General features: G+C 41.8%; 1 protein-coding gene across 2 annotated transcripts in view; it reads left to right on the top strand.

Moving 5' to 3' along the window:
* RGSL1 (regulator of G protein signaling like 1) overlaps positions 1-23,632 on the top strand; it is a 65,873-nt gene that overhangs the window by 17,674 nt on the left and 24,567 nt on the right. The window contains exons 6-7 of one of the 2 annotated variants that reach the window (XM_082382534.1): positions 86-193; positions 23,501-23,606. In XM_082382534.1, coding sequence (XP_082238660.1) covers positions 86-193; positions 23,501-23,606 — 214 coding nt within the window. The remainder of the gene's footprint in view (positions 1-85; positions 194-23,500; positions 23,607-23,632) is intronic. The other variant, XM_082382535.1, reaches the window with a different exon arrangement.

Here is a 23,632-nt window from a genome sequence, read left to right as displayed (position 1 = left end):
AGGCAATGCCTTCAAAAAAAGTACATGAATCTTTGAAATCAGAGTGGGCAACTAGATTCCATTCCTGTTTTTCCCTACTTGATAGACATAGAGAAAATGTCCTTTGAGGAACTCTGCTGTAAGTATCCAAAGGTGGCCATAGAGAAGATCAGTGATGACTACAAAATATATTGTGAAAAATCACCTCAAAGAGGTAAGTGTTTAAACTCAGGGATAGATTTGAGACAACCAGGTAAGAGAGAATCTCCAAACTCAAGAGGCATAAGCCAAAAGAAGGATGGTCAGCAGAGAATGACCATGTCTTTATTCTCTCCTACAAAGCCAAAGAAGGGCATCATGAAAATCAGATGCAATTATAAATGAAGGAGGATGAGGATGAAATCGTTAATTCCTACCTTCTTACCTACTCATCACTCTGGGGTTTTAAATAATGCAGATTTGTCTTCTGCCAAGATTCCTGGAGTCAGAGATTTGTGGAAGGAGGTTTGTTGGGGCGTGTCTTAGAAATAACAGCCATAGGGAGTGAGGAAAGCAGAACTGGGCAGATGTAGATGCTGAACTGTGAGGTAGTTATGATAAATGTCAGCAGATCCTATAGGAAGCTGTAAAGCTGGGATGGGCCTTCAGAGTTGTCCCTCACTGAGGCAAGAAACTTTTGTATCTTCTCATTGACTCAAATGTGGCTGCCTTTGGGAGGACATAACCTCAGGCTGGGCAGTGCCCTTTGGCCAAGACCACTTCCAGAGGGGACCTGAGCTGTGAGTGTCAGCAGCCAATGACTCCAGGCAGCTGGGGGAATGAGTGCTTTGCTCCTAAAGAAAGGAGCTAAGCCATGCCCACAGAACTCAGTACTGTCCACTTGCTTTATAAGGAAATTTTACCCATCTTGGAACAGTTCTTCCAGGAGTCTGATTGGTTTCTTTTCCTAGGGAACTTATACAAGAAAGGCTGACAAACTTTACTATAGCTTGTCTGGAGATCACAACAAATACTTCTCCCTGCTTTGCTACCCATGATAGATTCCTTTTATGCTCAGCTAGTGGCTCTGCTGGTCTTGAGGGGCTAACTTGGCAAGATAACATAGACTTTCATCCCTGAGAACATGAGCCCCTGGTTATCATGACTTCTCAGGCTGTGACTGCTCACTTGTTAATTTATCATTAAAATTGGACAAGGGAGTACCAAGAGTGCCTAATGAAAGCTCCCCTGCCGCTGCTGCATAACTGATGACCCTAATGATTATAGTCAATTGCCCTGCCAGTGTGGTGACTCCTTTGCTTGTCTGCTAGCCTCTTGGCATAAGAAACTTGAAGTGATTGAGCTCCTACTGTGTCCCTAGTAGAAGCATTCCCACTCTGGGAACCAGGACCTCTAGGCTGGTTCTGTCCTACACAGGAGCCACTAGCCCCATGTGGCCATTGAGCTCTTGATGTGTAGCTGGTACCAATAGGTTAAATAAAATATATGACTAAAATTAATTTCACTCTCTTCCTTTTAGCTTTTTAAATTTGACTACTAGAAATTTTTAAATTGTATACATGGTGCACATTATATTTCTATTGGACAGTGCTGGTCTAGACCCACAGAACCTAAAGTTGTAAGGATTAAAATTTTCCCTAAGTAAATCACTGTTACTGATGATAAATGGATCTCTTCTACTTTCATCCCTTGATTCTCATACTCAATATTCAACTTACTGGGGCCACAGCACCATGTAATGTTCTTCAGTTTATCCTGGAGGACGTGTCCCAAGGTATCATCTCCAAGCTGGTTTCACAGCTAGACCTTCAAATAAATGGTTATTCTACAAGGCTAGCAGCTCTCACAGGTGACAAAACTAGTGGACCCCATTACCATATGCCCATTGCCGACCCCCTTTACTGTAAGTGTATCCCTTGATCAGAGGCAATGTTATGTGGGATCCTATTCAGGAGATCAAACACTTTAAGCCCCCAAACATCAATGCTGACTGAAGCCTTGAAGTTAGAAATACATGTCAATTCCAGTCCAGATGAACAGCTGCCACCTCTGGAGTAAAAATGTCCAATGTCATCAACTTGTTACCAAGTGGGTAGTTGGTTTTCTACAAGCGACATTGAAATATGTGAGTTTAGCATTTGTCTTTGTTGCTGGCAAGTTGAACGTTTGGCCGCATTGGTAGCTAAGTCAGCCTTGGTGAGTGTGGGGCTCATGCTACTGGGTCCATACGCAGCCTCCATCCCTGCAACCTACATGCTCTGTTCATGAGTTCATTGTGCCAGTGCTAGGGTGGATTATGGCAGACTTGCTGATATCAACTGGCTAAGTCACTCTGTCTTCTTGGCTGTTTGGTGCCTCTTTCATAGTGGTTGTTTATTGATGGGCTTTATGATACAATACAAAGGTCGTCATACTTCAAATACATATATATTCAGATCATCTATTTCTTCTTGTATGATTTTTGGCAAACTGTGTCTTTCAAGGACTTGATCCATTTCATCTATGTTATCAAATTTGTGAGATAGAATTGTTCTGAGTATTCTTTTCTTACCCTTTTAATATCCGTGGTATCTGTAGTGATATTCTTGCTTTCATTTCTGATATTACTAATCTGTGTCCTCTCTCTGTTTTTCTTAGTCTAGCTAGAGACTTATTGATATTATTGATCTTTTCAAAAAGCCAGGTTTTGGTTTCATTGATTTTCTCCATTGATTTCCTGCTTACAATTTCATTGATTTCTGCTCTAAGTTCTATTATTTCTTTTATTCTGCTTACTTTGGATTTTAATTGCTCTTCTATTTTGGGTTTCCTAAGGTGGAAACTTAGATGATTGATTTAGATGATTTTTCTTTTATTCTAATATATGCATTCAATGCTCTAAATTTCCCTCTAAGTACTGCTTTTACTGCATCTCCCAAATTTTGATAATTTTTAATTTTTATTTAGTTTAAAATATTTGTAAGATTTCTTCTTTGACCCACGTGTTATTAGATGTATATTTTTAAGTCTCCATGTGTTTTGAGATTTTCCAACTATCTTTCTGTTATTGATTTCTAGTTTAATTGCATTATAGTCTGACAGCAGATGTATAATTTCTATTCATTTAAAAATTTTAAAGTATGCTTATGGCCCAGAATGTGGTCTGTGTTGGTGAATGTCTTATGTGAGCTTGAGTGAAATGTGTATTCTGCTGTTGTTTGGTAAAGTAGATTGTAACTACCTAGTTGATTGATCTATTTGATTGATGGTGTTGTTGAGTTCAGCTAGGTGCTTATTGATATTCTGTCTGCTGGATCTGCCTATTTATCATAGAGGGGTGTTGAAGTCTCCAACTATGAAAGTGGATTTACATATTTCTCCTTGCAGTTTTAGCACACCTAGAGCTCTTGTTCTGGTCACATAATTTGACACTCCATTATGCACATATATGTTAAAAATTGTTATATCTTCTTAGAGAATTGACCCCTTTATCATTATGTAATACTCTTCTTCATCCCTGATAACATTCCTTTCTCTGAAGGCTGTTCTGTATAAAATTAATACTCTTGCTTTCTTCTGATTAGTATTAGCTTGGTGTACTTTCTCTATCCATTTACTTAGAATCTATGAGTTTTTATTTGTAAAGCTGGTATCTTGTGGCTAATATATAGTCGTATCTTGTGTCTTGACCCACCCTGACAATCTCTGTTCTTACTTGATGCATTTAGACTGTTAACATTCAAAGTGATTATTGATATAGTTGGTTCAATATCTACCATATTTGTTACTGTTTTCTATTTCTTGCCCTTGTTCTTTGTTATTATTTTTTTCTTCCACTGTTTTTCTGCCTTTTGTGATTTTAATTAAGCATCTTATATTATTACATTTCCTCTCCTTTCTTAGCATATTGGTTATACTTTTTTTTTTTTAACTTTTTTAGTAGTTGCCCTAGAGTTTGCAATATACATTTACAACTAATGTAAGTCCACTTTTAAATAACACTATACCACTCACAGGTAGTGTGAGTACTTTATAATAACAAAACAATCTAATTCCTTCCTTCAGTCCCTGATATCATTGCTGTCTTTCATATATATTTGGCCCACCTAGGCATATATATAATTGAATACATTATTGCTATTATTATTTTGAACAAACTGTTATCTATTAGGTCAATTAAGGAAAAGAAAAACAGTTTTTATCTGCATTATTCCTTCTTTGATGCTCTCCCTTTCTTTATGTGATCTGAATTTCTTATCTATATTACTTTCTTCTTTCTAATGAGTTTCTTTTAACGTTTTTTGCAAGGCTAATCTACTGGCAACAAATTTCCTCGTTTTTGGTTTGTCTGAGAAATTCTTTATTTCTCTTTACTTTTGAAGGATAATTTTACAGGATACAGAATTCTAGGTTGGTGGGTTGTTGTTTTTTTTCTCAAAACTTTAAATATGTCGCTCCACTCTCTTGCCTGCATGGTTTCTGAGAAGTCAGATGTATTGGGTTGGCCAAAGGATTCATTCAGTGTTTTGCCCATAAGGTGGCTCTAGTAGCACAAAGATGTCTTTAACTTCATTCAAAACAATTTTGTTAGATTGTATATGACAGCTGTCATATCAGAGTGCATTTTAAAAAAGACATCAATATTGATGAATTTTTGTGTAGCCGTTTTAATATTGAAGATGGAATTTTAAAAGCAACATTTTCAGCATATTTAGCTTTATTATTTCAAGAAAGGTAAAAACGCAACCGAAAAGCAAAAAAAAATTGTACAGTGTATGGAGAAGGTGCTGTGACTGATCAAACGTGTCAAAAGTGGTTTGCAAAGTTTCATGCTGGAGATTTCTCACTGGATGATGCTCCACGGTCGGGTAGACCAGTTGAAGTTGATAGCAATCAAATAGAGACACTAACTGAGAACAAATCTACGTTATACCACACAGAAGATAGCCAACATACTCAAAATATCCAAATCAAGCGTTAAAAATCATTGCACCAGCTTGGTTATGTTAATCGCTTTGATGTTTGGGTTCCACATAAGTTAAGTGAGAAAAACCTCCTTGACCGCATTTCTGCATGCAATTCTCTACTTAAACATAATGAAAATGTTCCGTTTTTAAAACAAGTTGTGACAGGTAATGAAAAGTGGATACTGTACAATAACGTGGAATGGAAGAGATTGTGGGGCAAGAGAAATGAACCACCAACTACACCAAAGGCCAGTCTTCATCCAAAGAAGGTGATGTTGTGTATAGGGGACTGGAAGGGAGTCCTCTATCATGAGCTCCTTCCAGAAAACCAAATGATTAATTCCAAAAAGTACTGCTCCCAGTTAGACCAACTGAAAGCAGCACTCGACGAAAAGCGTCTGGAATTAGTCAACAGAAAACGCATAATCTTCCATCAGGATAACGCAAGACTGCATGTTTCTCTGATTACCAGGCAAAAACTGTTACAGCTTGGCTGGGAAGTTCTGATTCATCTGACGTATTCACCAGACATTGCACCTTCGGATTTCCGTTTATTTCGGTCTTTACAAAATTCTCTTAATGGAAAAAAATTGCAATTCCTTGGAAGACTGCAAAAGGCAATTCTTTGGTCAAAAAGATAAAAAGTTTGGGGAAGATGAAATTATGAAGTTGCCTGAAAAATGGCAGAAGGTAGTGGAACAAAAATGTGAATATTTTGTTCAATAAAGTTCTTGGTGAAAATGAAGAATGTGTCTTTTATTTTTACTTAAAAACCGAAGGCACTTTTTGGCCAACCCAATAATTCTTATGTTTATTCCTCTATAATTAGGATGTTTTTTCCCCTGGTTTCTTTCAGGATTTTTAAAAATCTTTGCCTTTCTGTAGTTTGAAAAATGATATGCCTGGGTGTAGTTTTTTGGCATATATTTTGCTTGGTGTTCTCTGAGCTTCCTGATCTGTGTGTTGGTGTCTGACATTATTTGACAGGAGGGATTCTCAATCATTATTGTTTCAAATATTTCTTCTGTTTCTTTCAGTCTTCTTCTTCTTGTATTCCCATTAAACATAAGTTATACCTTGTGTGAAGTTGTTCCACAGTCCTTGGATATTTTGTTCTGTTTTTTTTGTTGTTGTTGTTGTTGTTGTTTTTTGTCTTTGTGTTCTTTGTCTTTCAGTTTTGGAGTTTTCTATTGAGATATCCTCAAGCTCAAAGATTCTTTGCTCAGCTGTTTTCAGCTTTCTAATGAGCCCATCAAAGGCATTCTTAATTTCTGTTAGTGTTTTTTATCTCTAGTATTTCTTTTTGGTCCTTTCTTAGGATTTCCACCTCTCTGCTTATATGCTCATCTCTTCTTGCACGCTCTCTATTTATTAGAGCTCTCAGCATATTAGTTATAGTTGTTTTAAATTTTTGTTCTTTTATTTCCAACATCCCTGCCATGTCTGGTTCTTCTGCTTCCTCTTGTCTTCAAATTGTGAGGTTTTTTTTCTTTTGGTATAACTTGTAATTTTTTTCTTGATAGCCAGATATGATGTATTGGGTAAAACAAACTGTTGTAAATAGGCCTTTAGTATTGTGATAGTGAGGTGCGGAGGGAGGACAAGCATTCTATATTTCTAGTTCTCAGTCACAGAGCCTATGCCTCTGGTTCAAAGAATCAGGGAATTAACTCTGATACATTACTACCATTTAATTTTCAGGCTGTATTCAAGTTTCACCAAATGTCTCTTTAGTATCCTTTAGTATGAAGAGTTCCTCAGATTTTCTTTGACTTTTATATCTTTGACACTTTTGAAGATTGCAAGCTGATTTTTATAGATGTCCCTGAGTTTGTGTTTATCTGATGTTTCTTCATGATTAAACTTGGAGTATGCATTCAGTTATTTAGAAATTTCATGCAGTCCATTTCAGTATAGCAGGTGGTATATAATTTTGCCTTTTTCATTACTGGTGATGTTTCGTTTGATCACTTAGTTAAGGTGGTGCCTCCCAGGGCTGTCCACTGTGAATTTAATCTTTTCCCTTTGTAATGAATATATATTGTGGGGGCCGGTTACTTTGGAATTATGTAAATATCTCATTTTTCATCACATTTTCAATTTATTCGATAGATAGATAGATAGATAGATAGATATCTGTATGGGCTCAGTGTTTACTGATTTTATTCAATGGGTTTAATCCATTACTACAATTATTTATTCTGATGCTCAAATTGTCCCCAATTTGGTCACTGGCAGTCCCTTCAAAGCTAGCTTCTGTTTCCTTTTGACATGTCTCTTGATCATGTTCTTGCTTTCTTCTATGAGATGTACTCTCCCTGCTCAAGCCCTAGAATCAGCCATTTCTCCAAAGACCATGGTTTCTTTTCTCAGAGATTGGTATTTTGAAGTCAAGATCCAGGAATTAAGGTTAACTTTTTGCTATTGTGGTGTCACTGCAATCAGGTTTTCTCAATAGACAGAGCTAGAGAACATACATGCATGTGCATGTGTGTCTGTGTGTATGTGTACACAGACACACACACACATATAACCATAACCATATATACATATATATATATAAAACCATATATATATATAACCATGAGATCACACCAATTCAATCCAACACCACTGGGCTCATTCTACTTTTCTCCTTTTCCATATTTTTACCTCTCTTCTCTGACAATGTGAAACCTGACTTCCATTGTCCTATATTTAATTACTTATTTGATTAACCCTCTCTATGTAAGTAATCTCCTAACTCCACTGTCACCCCATTTCCTTCTCCGGTGCTCTCCTACATTTACTTGGGCTCCAACACCTTATACCAGGCCACCTCCATGCATGGGCACCCTCCTCACCTTGCTTTAATTTCTACACCACTTTCAGGATGCTCCTTTATGGGGAAACTTTTCTCACTCTGCTCTCTCTGATTACCTGTGCCAAGATGCTGTTACATGTGGCCACCCTCCTCATGCCATTGGGGCTCTGACTCCCCACCTGGCTATCTTTCCATAAGATACCTGGCTATCTTTCCATAAGAATGTCTTCCTTATCCTTTTTAGGCACTGACTTTCTACACAGGCTGCACCCATTCCCTGTGTAGACTCCCTTCTCATCTTGCTTGAACTCTGCCACCTCCTACAAGGTAGTGACCTTTTTTTTTTTTTTTTTTAACATTTTGGAAATTCTTTTTTTTTAATTTTTAAAAAATTTTTATTTATTTGTTTATTTATTTATTTATTTATTTTTGGCTGTGTTGGGTCTTCATTTCTGTGCGAGGGCCCTCTCCAGTTGCGGCGAGCGGGGGCCACTCTTCATCGCGGTGCGCGGGCCTCCCACTGTCGCGGCCTCTCCCGTTGCGGAGCATAGGCTCCAGGTGCACAAGCCCAGCAGCCGTGGCTCACGGGCTTAGTTGCTCCGCGGCATGCGGGATCCCCCCAGACCACAGCTCGAACCCGTGTCCCCTGCATTGGCAGGCAGACTCCCAATCACTGCGCCACCAGGGAAGCCCCGGTAGTGACCTTTTAATATGGACATCTTCAACCTGCTCAGCTTCTGACATCCTATCCTGGGCCACACCTGATGGGATTATCTTCCTCATTCTGCTCAAGTTCCAACACTCTATGCTGGCCTGTTCCCCTGTCCCCTAACATGGATGCCCTTCTCACCCCACGGGGAGTCCCCATGCTGGGCCACCCTTTATGTGGATGCCATACTAATCCTGCTTAAGTTTGGAATTCTCCAATCCAAATTTCCCTTCATGTGGATACCCTCATCACTGAGGTTGGGTTTCAGCACCCAGTGTAGGGCAGTGCTTCCGTGGGGAAGTCCTCCTGACCCTGTTTGAGATCTGACTTCCCACAGGGCCATTGTGACTCTTTCTACCTTTTGGTGCTGACACCTCCCTGTTGTACCCTTACTAATGGTTTTAGAACTTAATTGTGTGGGATATGATGCCATCACTTCAGTCTCTTACGGGTGGCACTAGTCTCTGCCATTATCCTCAGGATAAGATCATTGTTTTTAACATCTTTACTAAGGGGTGGGGGAGAGTTTCAGAGACTTCCACTTGATCTTTCTTGCCATGATAACTCTTATTCCTCAGGCTAAGAAAATAATGTGACAATCCTGTCAACTACCAAGTAATTCCAAATATATATTTAGGGATTGGAGAAATGACTACTGGGTGGATCTGTGGACCCAGTGGACCAACTGTGAGCTGGACCTGGGCCAGGATTCCATTTATTACCTAACCCTCATAAACACCTTCTCTAGTTGGATCAATGATGGCATTCTGGGGATCCAGATAATAGTGCTAACTGGCACCCTGTGTCCAATAGTCCTTGAAATGACTGGATCTTTCCCTTCCACAGGTGCACAGCTAATGGAGTAAATGGCCAAAGATGCCTTTGGAGAGGGACTGTGGGGTGTCATTAGCATACGCTTTCCATAGTGTCATAGGGTCTTCATGGAGAACTTTTTTAAGTCAGTGGATTTCAACTCTGAAAATTGACTCAGGTCTAGAAACTGGGCAAGGGATTTGACTTTTTCTGGTACAACTGCTCTCAGTCCCTAATTCATCCTCGGTGTCTTTTAGTTGTATATATTAAGCAGTAATTTTGTTGACTGCCCATCTATTTAACCTCTAGGAACAGCATGTTCTATTAACCATACGCACACCTGAGGGTCAGGTCCTCCTAGCTGCCACTCTCACTTTATTGCCTACTATAATAATAGCACCTTCCTTACTTCTGATAGTAAAGTGCCTCAACCTCTTTGATTTTGGGATTCTATCCCCGTTGCTATTAGAGAACTCAATTTGGTAATAGTCATCTGTGACCTACAGAAGCAAGTGTGTTGGAAAACTTGGAGCTGGTGTGTTAAGAATATGCACATTACAACCTGCTGAATGAGAAGGGACAAGCCACCCACACGGGGTAGCAGGCAGCTCCCTGGACATCCAAACTCCCACTTTGGTGAAGTGAAAACCCCAGAGTCATTTTGACTAAAGATGCAGGATCAATACACTCACATAAAGGAAGTAAAGTTTATTACTTACAGGTTTATTACTCACAAGTCCCAAAATGGGGGCACAGTGAGCCAAGGGAAGGGCAGTCCTCTGTGCCAGGTCACAAGCAAACAGGAGAGAGAGCAAGCAGGGTAACAAATACCTATTACTTACAAGGAGGTTGGGGGTGGCAGTCACTAATTTTTCTCGGGCCCAACTCCAAGTGGTCACTTTTAAAGGTTCCCTGGGGAAAGCAAGGCAGGAACTTGGGACAGGAAACCTAAGCTCAGGTCCTTATTTAAATGTCCAGATTCTGAGTGTAAGGGGGGTTGTCATACTGCACAGTGTCGAGGCAGCAACTCAAAATGACTGTTTTCTCATCACAATTGACCCTGTGATGCCTAGGCATTACTCTTTAGGGAAAATCATGGGTACTGTTTTGAGTGATGGAGATATTAAAAGCCACTGGCATGGTTTTGGTCACCCAATGGATGAAACATTTGAGCAAAACAAAAATGCCAATCAACAATATCAATAGGCAAGTGATAATTTGAAATCCTGTCCATAACCATTCCCTCCATTTGTTGGGGTCCATCCAAGAAAATAAATCAAAACCACTGGATAAGGTTAAGGTAGGTATTTGATTGAAAACTTGGATGGGATTATGGAATATTTGTACCTGTTGGGCCGTCTTTTGTAAATTTGTCTGAATTAGTGTGGAATTTATTTATTTATTTATTTATTTATTTATTTATTTATTTATTTATTTTTGGCTGTGTTGGGTCTTCGTTTCTGTGCGAGGGCTTTCTCTAGTTGCGGCAAGCGGGGGCCACTCTTCATCGCGGTGCACGGGCCTCTCACTATCATGGCCTCTTTTGTTGCGGAGCACAGGCTCCAGACGCGCAGGCTCAGTAGTTGTGGATCACGGGCCTAGTTGCTCCGCGGCATGTGGGATCTTTCCAGACCAGGGCTCGAACCCGTGTCCCCTGCATTAGCAGGCAAATTCTCAACCACTGCGCCACCAGGGAAGCCCCCTGGTGTGGAATTATTAACGTACATACAGCAGTTGGTACCCTTTGCATCACCTATACCTCCTTCCTTGGCCAGTAGGTAAATGGTCATCCAGAACCATCTGCGCCAAAGAATCACGTTGTCGTTGCATTAAGGCTGGGCTTTGGTATAGCAGCCCATTGTGCTTGGCCAGGGTGGCTGACAGGTTGGTGTTTGCCTTAATGATTTGTTGTTGCATCTCTATAGTGGTGTTGCCTAACCCAGTTCTTGGGAGGGATAGTAGCAGACCTACTCCCAACTTAATGGGGATGAATACCACTCACTTTTTTTTTTTTAAACATCTTTATTGAAATATAATTGCTTCACAATGGTGTGTTAGTTTCTGCTTTATAACAAAGTGAATCAGCTATTACAATAACCACTCACTTTTGACGTGAAGGGGTAGAAAGTCAGACTGCGGTTCCTGCTCCATGATTTGTGAGGGTAGTCCCGGGGAGACTAAACTACGTTGGTATGGACAGACAGGACTCCTGGGGGCCAGCAAGGAGGCAAACACATTGGAAGTTGAGGGAAGGAGAAATGTGTAGGTGGGAAACCACTTACATATGACAGCCCCAGGGCACCGGACCCAGAGTGCACGCCAGGGAACACAAAGTAAGCTGGGCTTCTCCTGGGCAGCTGGGCCTTGAGCCCCAAGACCATGGGAGTCCTGCTCCTTGGGACGAGGTGTAGGCATATTCATCTGTGCAGTCTTGGTGTCTGGGCAGATATGGAGGATTATAGAGGACATGTGGGGCCTTCTGCCAGGCTCTATATGCTGTATTGCAAAGTGTCCTGTGTGAGAGCAACTGAGCACCACAGAGATCAGCCGGGCAAGCTGCAGGGATCCGTGGGGCAAATGCGGGCAGGGCCAGTGAGTCAGCTGGCTAGGCCACTAACTCTGGCAACAGCCTTTGTTGAGCCCAGTAACATGCCCAGCAATGACAATGGCCCCCAAAATGATCCCTAGTGTCTGCCCATTATATTAAAATATTAAGACTACTGGAGGGTTTCACAGGGAGGATTGTGGAGCCCTGAGTGGTGATGATGGGAAAGGGTCCTTTCAGGGTGGCACAGGGGTAAAGAGGTGACCCTGTGGCTGTGGTCCTGGAGGGTATTGTTGGGGGCTGCTATGGTGGTGGCGGCATCCACAGCCAAGGAGGAGTCCTCCCAATAGAAATTAAACTCACGACCCCCCATAGGACCAGTCTAATTGGTGGGGTGAGGGCAAGCAACCAAGTGAAGTGTTTAAAGGGGCCCCATAAGGTGATGAGACTCAACACATACCTTGGTCTTCCGAAGCTCAAAGACTCTCCAAAAACAGAGAGCAGCCTGGCAGTCAGTACTGCCTCACACTAGAGCAGCAAGCATTGCAGTCAGCAAGGAGGCCCTGGGGTAAACACACAGTTAACTCTGCATAAAGTCACTCAAGGGGGTTGTCAGCAGGGAATTTAGATAAACAAGCATGCAGTTCAGCAACCAAGTCCTGGGTCCTGGGGCACGCTCACCATCATCAGCCACCTGTCTTCCTGGGTGTCTGCTCTGCTATAGTGGGAGGTGGTGGAGGTGGCATTCGGGACGAAATCATGTCCTGCAGCGTTGTGGGTTGGGGCACAGTCATCTCCAGCATTGTCGCAAGTGGAGGGGGCCCTCCCAGAGCGCATGGCTCTCCCAGGTAGCCACCCAGGAGGAGAACTGAGGGGCCAAGGGGCCTCACATGGTCGCATGGGTTTAGGACTCCCTGATTAAGGTTTGCTTGCACTGTCAGGAGTGTCTACTGGTATTACAAATTCTCAGGAAATTTTGGGGGGTTCTCAAGGGTGCTCCTCGCAGATGATTGGGCAGTGCTCTCCTTCGAGGTGTAGGAGGTCTCCATCCATAAATAATACAGTTGGAGGCACATGTGTAACCTTGGTTTAAAAAAAATTTTTGTTATATGCTCCTGACAATCTAATGTTTGGCCCTGTATTGCCAGAGATGGGTCTGAAGTGCATAAGGCCATCCGCCAATCAGGGTTAAAATTTGGGCAGTGTAATGGCCAGTGCCCAAACGTCAGGATGTTGGTGACTGTTTGGGCAGGGCTGGCGGCCTTGAAACATTTGTGCCCTTGGTCCCATTTAAGATAGAGGGAGGGAATCACCCAGCTGGTATCCATACCTGGTGGCATCTCGGATGTAGCCCCTCCAGGACTGACCTTCAATACTTGCCGTCCCCCTATCCTGGGTGCAATTGCTGCGAGTGCTGTGCGGTTCCAGCACCTCTGTAGTGTCACCTCTCCAGGTTCAAGGAGAAGCCCCCTGACTCAGATGGCACAAAAGGTACAGAATAAGGCCAACAGCACCAAGGATTTGTATTTTGTAGTTTCGTGCCTGCCCACTGACTGCCCTATGTGAACATTTTCTATAAGGCCTTGTGGGTCAGCTTGTTGGGGGCCTCCTCAAAAGTGGGGTGGGCCAAGTCTTGTAATTGTATCGTCATGTTGCCATCATCTAATGTTGCTGCTATCAACAAAGCTGAGTGCCATTTTTCCCCTTTTTGAGATCCACACCGTTTAATTCAGTGGGCCCAGGGGCAATTATTTCCACTTCCTGTAGGGAGATATGGTTAGGAAAAATGAGCCACCCACCAAAGCCACTATACATTTGGAATTTCAGCTGGAATTTGCATATCAAGCATTAAGCGTGGCCCAGCGGCAGCATAGTGGTCTGTGTTCTAATGGGCCGGGGGTCATAGCTGACCAGCTTCCCTGAGCAGGTTGCCAATGAATGTTGGAAGGCGAGATGATCAACATTTTAAATCTTTAAGGGGACTCCAAACTGTTGGGGAAAATGTAAATAATATTGTCCTATATAATGAAGGCATCAGATTCCCCATGTTAACAATCATAAGCAACATCGCCTAGAGTTGAGAGTGGTAAGTGGCCCTGGCAGCAAGAAAGTTCATTTAGGCGTCCTTATACCACCCTGTAACTTAAGGAGCAAGGATTTTAGAAGACCACTGTGGCATTCAATAATGCCAGAGGCCTTTGGCCAGTATGGAAGATGAAAGTTCCCTTGGATGTCCTGTTATGTGGGCAGTAAAATGAGATAGATCCTTGATCTGAGTCAGTGATGTCAGGAGGGCCAAATGGGGACACTTAGAAACAAATACCTAGGAAAGAAAGAGATTACCTGCTCAACAGAGGTGTTCCTGGTGGGTGGAGCAAGCAGTAGCCCTGTGTAAATATCCACACATGTAATGGTGAAGCAGGTAGTGCCTGCAGATGGAGGCAGCAGCCTTATGAAATCAACTTGCCAGTGGCTGAAAGGGGTGGCCCCCTTACGGAGCTGCAGTATGGCGAGGCAGTTTCCAATGTTTGGTTTGAAGCACAATTTGCAATTTCAAACCATGCGTTTTTCAAGGGCTGCCGTAAGAGGAACACCGATGCAGCAGGCCTGGTCACTGTGGGCAGCAGCTCCCTCATGACTTGAAGAGATATGGGACCACTCAGCCAGAGAATAAGGAGTTAAGAAGTGTTGACTAGGAAAGGCCAACATGGTGGAAGGGTAGGGGTTGGTGCTGTGTGGGGTTTTGCTGGTGAGTGGAGCCGATGGACTTGTGGGTGAAGAGTTGGTGGTTGAGAGCCCCGAACAGGAGGTGACCTGTATTTGGGCAAGGGTCCCAGCCTTGTGGTTAAAGACAGCCTCTGGAGTGGTAGCATTTATGTCTGCTGAAACATGTGTAACCTTAATTGTGATTGCTGCCTGGGCAACATCCCTCCAAATTAGGGGACTCCAAATGAGACAGCCTTGAATGTAAAAATCATCCCACTACCATTGGCCTTAACAAACCACTAGCTAGTTAGCAAGTGCTTGTGAGTCAGTAGAAATATGCACAAGAGGCTTGTCACGGGCAGTGGCATTCTGCACGGCCATCTGTACCACCACAAGCTCAGGAAGCTGAGCTGACCCCAACCTGCTGTCTTCGATAAGCGTGGCGCCACTGGCAGGATGGGACACTGCCATCTCCAACAGGCTCCACCACGTACGATGGTGGCGTTGCCGTGCGTGAAGTACACGGTCTGGTCTCCTTTTCTTGTTCCGTCAGCTTTTCCCAGGGGCTACCCCAGGTCACCAGAGGCCTAGCGACGGGCGCCATCACTGGTTCTTCAAGGTCTGTGGGCAGGGGTTTGAGGAGTGGGGAAGCCACATCCTCCTGTATTTGGAAAGACCTGCCAATCCTGTCAGGTACCATTTTCATTTAACAAGGAGGTGGATATGGTAGTGCGGAGCTGCTGTTGGGAGACGTCCCTTATCCACAGCATAATAGGAACAACGGGCACGTAGGAGAACAGGTTCTCCATTCCCGTGAGGGCCTCTGTTTCTAACAAAGCCCAGTAAGCAGCCAGAGTTAGATGCTCTATGGGGGTGTAAGGGGTGGCTGTGGAGAGCAGCCATCTGGTCCAGAAGCCCTTAGGCAACCAGGAAGAGCTGTGTTTACTCCACAGGGTGTGGAATGCATAGTCCGTGGTGGTCAGTGCCTCAACCCAAAAGGAGGAGCCAGGGGAATCAGGGGGAGGCCTTGATGAATTGACCTTTGTGCCATCTATAAAGCTTGTTGTTAAGCTTGTCTCCAGTAAAATGTGGATTTCCATGTGACTGCATAAATGGGTCTAAGAATGATGGACAAGCGTGGTATGTGTTGAGATTAAAATGACAGTGGCCTAAATGAAGGGGCCTAAGACATGTTGTGTGAGGCTGAATTGTAAACAATTGACGTTTAACTGCAAACAGAATGTCCCATCCTTTAGAGGACCAATTAATGCCCAGAAATTTCACATCTGTGGCTTGCTCTTGAACTTTATGTGGGGCAGTAGCCCCACCTCCATATTGTATGTGTTAGGGTCTCGTGCACCACATCCTCCGAGGGGCACCAGATTAGGATGTCATCAACATAGTGCCAGATGAGAAAGAGGACACTGTAAGGGTGTCCGGGTCTTGCTGGCAAATTGTGGGCAACAGCCAGGTTGTTAATATAGCCCAATACACCGGGCAACGGTATATTGGGTGCCTTCAAAAATGAAAGCAAACTGCAGTCAATATTGAATAGGACATATTAGCTAGATTCACAGCAAAGTGAATCTAGAGCCCTTTGGATGTCCTTAGTTAATGGGACATTGTTGGAAATAGGAGCCTTCATGGAGGCACCTGAGTGTTTATATTTCGGTAGTAAGGTAGTAAGGTGTCACTCATTAGTAGGGGGTTTTAATGCCAGCCAAATGGGGAAATTGAACGGAGAAATGGTGTATTTAATGACTCCTTCCTTTGATAAATCTTGAATTATGGGCTGCAATCCCTCAGTCCTATGCTGTAAACTGTATTAGGTAGCATTTACAGTCTTAATCAGGTGTGGCCGTCTTACAGGCTCCCAAAGTGCAGTTCCCACCAAGAAGGCCAGGAATTTTGGTTATTTCCAAATGGTGTGGTGACACATCAAGGGATCCACACCTGTCACAGGAAAGGGTAGGACCAAAGGGGCCACCACGACTAAAATGTTTTTAATAAAGCATTCCAATTGTGACGTTCAATGGAAGTTGAATGCTGTCCACTACCCCTCCTGTTATGCCTTGTAATTTAAAGGGTACCCCTCATTTATGCTTGGAGGGGTTCCTGGGAAGCACTGTAACTTGGGCTCCAGTGTCAATGAGTGCCCTAAAATGTTTGTTGTGTGTGTCCCAATGGATAAAGTATGTGGGTGATTGTCCTCTAGAGAAGGGACAAACTAAGGGGAACCTCCAGGACCTTAGAGCAGGAAGTCAGGGTACAGGATCCTGGGTTCCACTGCCAGGGTTGCAGTGTTCTGAGGGGTGATGGCATTCTCCCACAGAGCAGGGCTGGCTGCTATTGACATGGCTTTTTACAAAACTCAAAAGGAAATCTTTCTCCACAGAAATGCATTTTTCTCAAACACTAAAAATGGAAGACATTTTTTTTTATTTTGAAAGGCTCAATATTTAAGCCACTTGCATATGATAACATATTTTATAATAAAGACATAAGTGCCATGTGCAAAGAATTAACGTGGAAATTTACAGTAGTTTCAATCTTTAGACTTGGTACAGAGAATTTTGCATTTCTATCACACTATAGTTAGGTGTCTCTTTCTCTTTCACTTTTGTTGTCGTTGGACAATTGGGTGCAATGGATAGTGATGGGGAACACCTGGGGAGGAGGTTGTCTCTTCCCCAACTCCTATGCTGCCACCTCCCCTACTAGGGTGTCCCAATCATCCTCCAAGGGATCGGGGTTCACCTCCTCCCAATAACATCAGCAATGTTAGCTAATGTATTAGGAAATCTCCCAAGCACCAAGCACCAGTGATTAGGCGTGTTGATATACCGCTTCACTCAGTAAGGCCCAAGCCATTTGAGCAGGGGGTCTTACAAGCATCTGGTAGTTTTTGACCTCTTCTGGGGACATGCGAGGCACTGGTACCATGTACTTGGGGGTCCCATGTTTAGCCAAAATCTGTTTTGCTGCACCACACGAGGGGTGGGATTCCTGATAGCCCACGGGGCCAAGGGACGATTTGGGACAGCAGCAAGGAAGGCAGCAACATAGGAGGCACTTGCTTCACCAGTGTTTGCCCACCTGGGGTGCCATGATGCCCCTGGTAGAGTTTCCTCTGTCAGGGGTTAGAGCAGGCTCTCCAAGCTCAAGACCCTAGTCTCAACTACTGATGCAGTAGGGTCCAGCAGCCAGTCTCCCCTTCCAGCGCTAATCTAGGGGAACTCTCCTGGCCTTCCAGGACCTGCTAGCCCATACCCTGGTCCTTGCCTGAGGGAAAGAAGCAGAGACCTACCATCCCAGTTAGCTCATCTTGCCTCAGTGCCAGGACTTTCACATATAATATAGCCAATCACTTCCAGACCCCATACCCAGTCTAATGGGGAGTCTGATCTTTCACACCACCAACAATTTAGGGTGGGGATCCGCAGTAACACCCAGCAACAGCATACCCAGCAGCACAAAGCGTCGCCGCAGACCGCCAGCCAGCAGTGGTTCCCTCCCAGAGACTGGGCAGCTGGAAGAGGAAGTTAGTCAGCCAGTTGTAGCTAAAAGCCATGCTATGAGAGTTCAAACTATGTCCACCGTCCCATTCTTGTCACCAATTGTGTTGGAAAACCCAGAGATAGTGTGTTAAGGATATGACCTGCTGAATGACAAGGCACAAGCCACGCACATGAGGTTGGCAGGCAGCTCCCTGGACACCCAAGCTCCCACTTTGGGGAAGTGAAAACCCCAGAGCTGTTTAGATTGAAGATGCAGGTTCAATACACTTACACAAAGGAAGTAAAGTTTACTACTTACTGGTTAATTTCTTACAAGTCCCCAAATGGGGGCACAGTGAGACAGCGGAAAGGTAGTACAGTCCCAAGTCACATATGATCAGGCAGAGAGAGAGCAAGCAGGGCAAGGAGGTTGGAGCTGCAGTCGCTAATTTTTCTTGGCTCAACTCCAAGCGGTCACTTAAAAAGGTGCCTCAGGAAAAGCAAGGCAGGAAACCTAAGCTCTGATCCTTATTTAAGGAATAAGGATTATTTTATCTTATTATTATATCTTATCTATCTTATTTTAAGCTCCGATCCTTATTTAAAGAATCCAGACTCTGGGTGTGGGCAGGATTGTCATACTGCAAAATGCCAAGACAGCAACTCAAAATGGCTATTTTTTTCATCACGGAAAGTCACCATTAAGCTTCTCAGTGATGCTAGTTTGCTCTCAACAGTGCTTTTTTCTTTTCTTTAGTAAAAGGATTGCTCTCTGGGACCTCTGTGGAACATTGTTGGCTGCTGGATTTGGGGACATTATGTAATTTATCCTCTGTAGCATGCTCAGTTCTATGAGTCTTTTGATGTCTTCCTGAGCCGTTTATTTGGCCACTGGAGTGTCTACTAGTGTGGGCCATTGTTTTACCCAAACTTCTAAGAACCAGCCTAGCAACATTGTACTAACTCCCAGATCCTTGCCAGGCTCTGAAACCCTAAATCCTGGAAGCATGTGCCCATATTGATCAACTCTCCCTTAACCAACTTTATATTTTATCCCCTTTGATCCAGCACCCTCAGCATCAATCTCATACATCTTCTCGTAGCGTATGCCAAGCTTATGTTGGCTGGTCCCGCTGCTTCCTGTGGAAGAGGCATTTCCCTGAGTGAAGCACCTTCTCTTCCAGCTGAGGGCAGTATATGATATTTGTCTTTCTCTGTCTGACTCACTTCACTTAATATAAGTATTAAGGTCCATCCATGTTGCTGCAAATGGAATTATTTCATTCTTCTTTATGGCTGAGTAACATTCCATTGTCCATATATATATCTATCTTACATGTTCCTTATCCATCAATGGACCCTTAGGTTGTTTCCATATCTTAACTATTGTAAGTAATGCTGTGAAATGCTACAATGAACATGGGAGTGCATATACCTCTTTGAGTTAGGGTTTCATTTTCTTTGGGTCAATATTTAGAGTGGAATTGCTGGATCATGTGGTAGTTCTATTTTTAATTTTTTGAGAAACCTCCATACAGTTCTGTTTTCTATAGTGGCTGCACCAACTTACATTTCCACCAACAGTGCACAAAAGTTTTCTTCTCTCCAAATCCTTACCAACACTTGTTATCTCTTGTCTTTTGGTTAGTAGCCATTCTAACAGGTGTGAGATGATATTGTGGCTTTTGATTCACATTTCCTTGAGGATTAATAATGTTAAGCATCTTTTCATGTACCTGTTGTCCATACGTATGTCTTTTTTGGAAAATTTCTATTCAGATCTTCTGCCCATTCTTTAATCAGGTTGCTTGTGGGTTTTTTTGCTGTTGAGTTGTATGAGTTCTTTATATATTGTAGATATTAGCCCCTTATTAGATATATGATTTGCAAATATTTTCTCCCATTCAGTAGATTACTTTTTCATTTTGTTGATGGCTTCCTTTGCTGTTCAGAGTTTACAAGAAATAACAAGTGTTGTTGAGAACGTGGAAAAAGACTTTCAATTTTTCCTTCTTGTTATTTGAGGCTATACCACTAGATGTAAGCAAATTTTGGAGTTGTTATAGCTTCCTGGTGGAGTAATTATCTCTGGTAATGCTCCATACTTTATGGTCTACTTTGATTTTTTTGTAGTTATCACCTTTATTTCTGGCTAGTGTTTGCTTGTTACATCATTTTCCATTCTTTTACTTTTTAATACCTTCTTGTTTATATTTAAGGTGAGCCTCTTTTAAGCAGAATCGTTTTTTTGTATTTGTTTACTTTTGTTAAGTCCAATTTGACAGTTGCATTTTAATTGAAGTAGTTAGTCCAGTTACATTTACTGTAATTTCTCCTATTTTAAGTTTTAAATGCTGCCTTACCATTTTCTACTTGTTCCTTCTGCTGTTTGTTCCTTTTTCTCTGCTTTTGGCTTTCTTTTAGATTCTAAGGGCTTGGGTTGTTTCTGTTGTTATTGTTAATAATTCTATGTTCTTTCTGTTTGTATGTTACTTTTACATGTTTTCTTCTTCTTCTAGTGGCTACTCTATGATTTCAAAATGCATCCTGTTACATTAAAGTTTAATGCAAATTAGTACTTTTACTGCATATGTGTTATTATTTTATAAATCAATATTAACTTAGGCTTACTCACATATTTACTATTTTTCTCTTTTTCATTGCTTTCTGCTCCTCTAAGCTGCCATCCAGACTTATTATTTTTTCTGCCTAATGAACACCCTTTTTTATTTCCTTTAGTGTTAATAAAAAAGTCTTTATTTTTATTTTATTTTTGAAGAACATAGTCTCTGGATGTAGAATTCTTGTAGTTATTTTCTTTCAGCACTTTGAAGCTATTATTCCATTGTCTCTCGGCTTTCTTAGTTCAGCTGGAGGAGTCAGCCTTCAGTCTTCACTCACATTAGTTAGTAGAAGGAAGTGTTTCTTTTTTCCCACCCCCTTATTTGTCTTTGTCTTTGCCTTTGCCTTTGTGCAATTTTACTGTGATGTGCCTAAGTATTTATGCTATTTGTGGCTTTAGGACTTTTTGCGGTTCCAACTTGATGTCGTTTGTCAGTTTTAATTTCAGTTATTATCTCTTCAAATATTTGATCTCTTCCCTCCTTCTAATAATCTTACTACATATATTTTTGACATTTTAATCATATGTCTTATATGCTATTCTCTGTATTTTTCATATTTTTTTCTATATGTTTCAATCTGGATATTTTATTTTGATCTAACTCTTAATTCAACAATTCTCACTTCAGCAGTGTAGTTTCTCATTAAACCTTTTATTCTTTTATTTTTTAATTAATTAATTAATTAACTTATTTATTTATTTATTTGGCTGCATTGGGTGTTCGTTGCTGTGCACGGGCTTTCTCTAGTTGTGGCAAGTGGGAGCTACTCCCCATTGCAGTGTGTGGGCTTCTCATTGCAGTTGCTTCTCTTGTTGCAGAGCATGAGCTCTAGGCTCGAGGGCTTCAGTAGTTGTTGTTCGCAGGCTCTAGCATGTAGGCTCAGTAGTCGTGGCGCATGGGCTTAGTTGCTCTGTGGCATGTGGGATCTTCCCAGACCAGGGAACAAACCCGTGTCCCATGCATTGGCAGGCGGGTTCTTAACCACTGTGCCAAGGGAATTCCCAAACTATTTTTCTTAATTTTCTAAATTTTCGTCATTAAACTTTTTATTTTTAGAATTTTCATTTTTTTCTTTTTTGTGATGTTCAGTCTACACTGATATTTTTCTTCTCTTTTAATTCCTTCAAGTATATTGATAATAGTAATTTTAAAGTCTGTATTTGGATTTCCTATGTCTATTGGATATATCCATATGTGTCTATATGTCAAATGTCATATTTTCTCCCCTTGGTTTTTGGTCAAATTTTTTTAAGTAGCTTATTATTTCTGCTTTATTTGTGAACATTTTTGGTACAAATTTGTAGAGATGATTTGAGGCTCTCTCTGGGTGATGTTATTTTACTCTAGAGAGGATTTTATTTTACTTTGGGCATACACTGAACTAATAACCTTAATCCACTTAGGGACTGAGTTGGTTCAAAGCTAGCTTTCATTCCTTTTGATGGATGAGCTATTTCTGGTCTCCCTTACTCCTTGGGGTCCCAATTGAAATCCTGGGGTGTTTAACAGAGTCTCCTCTCCTTTGCTGTTTTGCAGTTTTTTGTCCCCTTCTGCCCTGAAAGTCTGCCAAAGCTTTGCTAAATTTCTCAGTAGAAATTGTCATAGTTATCAAATGCCCCAAGAGTAAAAGCAATACTAAAAGGTTTTTTGCCCATTTTCTAAAGGTCTATGGCCTTGTCTTCTGTCCTACTGTGGCTTTAGCACTGCAAATGCCTCTAAGACAACTAAATCATTGGTATCAGCTTATGTTTCTGGTTTTTAACATTCTCTTTTTTCTAATCTCTATGTTTTTATTTTTGTTTTGTCTTAATTTCTTACACACTTATGAGTTTAAAAGTGTGTGTGTGTGTTTATGCAGAAATTTCTAGGTATTTTGTACTGGGAGATGTTTGGGTTTTTTTTGTTTATTTTTTGTTTTGTTTTGCTTTGTTTTTTTTATATCTAATTTTCCACTGTTTGGATTCAATTGGATTTATTTAGATTGAGTATATTTTTCTATTGTTTTCAGTCATTTTTGTATGTTGTCATTAAACGCGTTACCAAACCACACAAAAATTTCCTGTGAGGTACATTCTATTTAATAAATATTTTAGAGGATAAACTATGCCATGTCCTAATTTGGGGTGGTAGGATGAGTAATATCATCCCTGCCCATAATGAGTTGATAGTCTATATATTCTTCTACAATATTAACCTCAAAGGGCTCTTCTAATACTGAGATCCTTGGAATCTACTATTCTTCAATAGTAATGTTTTCATGTATTTTTGAAATAATGGTTTCTAAATGACAATAGAGAGCCAGACACCCATGCTAAATTCTGTATGGTGTGATAGAATACCACTTGAGAAGCTTCCGGTTGAAGGAGTGTCCTCAGATAAGAGAATGTTTCAGTTAAAGCAAGAAGATGGAGGGAACTAACTCTTAATAAAGAGGTCAAGAATTTGTGAGTGTTTGCTGATTACTAGGAGTTCCAGAGGGCAAGTGGAAGGGTTTAGGATGGGACAGCAGACTTGCCAAGGGAGACTGAATGTCATACGGAGTACGGTCTAGTAAAACATGGCTGACTGAGGGAGGGATGACATTTGGAGTTCAAACGAGAAGGACTGCTTGGTCTCAGCAGTCTTCTGAGGAAGGTAGGCTCTGTGTCTAATGGCCAGAAGACTTAGAAACACCGTCTGGACTGATATTAGTGTTAAGGGTAGAAATCATCCGTAAGTCTCTTCTCACACTAATGGCCTGAGATGGCAGCAGTTATGGGGACTGTGGTTTTTCTACATGCACTCAGTGTATGATAAATGTCCTAACTACTTTGTCCCTTCTTAATGTCTGCAAGGTTCTTTATAACATGGTGTTCCCCAATTTTGTAATTTTTTTTAGATTTTGCAGTAGAAATTGTCAGAGAACCAAGGAAGACTTCTCCCTCACATAGGAGAATGTCATTCTTTAAAAGGACTAATGTAAGGAAGCCTTTGATAAGACCAAGGTAAGACATAGGATCTGGCCACAGCA

This window comes from Balaenoptera borealis, assembly GCF_965194805.1.
Source record: "Balaenoptera borealis genome assembly, chromosome: 1".
Taxonomy (NCBI): Eukaryota; Metazoa; Chordata; class Mammalia; order Artiodactyla; family Balaenopteridae; genus Balaenoptera; species Balaenoptera borealis.
This window is presented reverse-complemented; position numbering and strand designations above follow the sequence as displayed.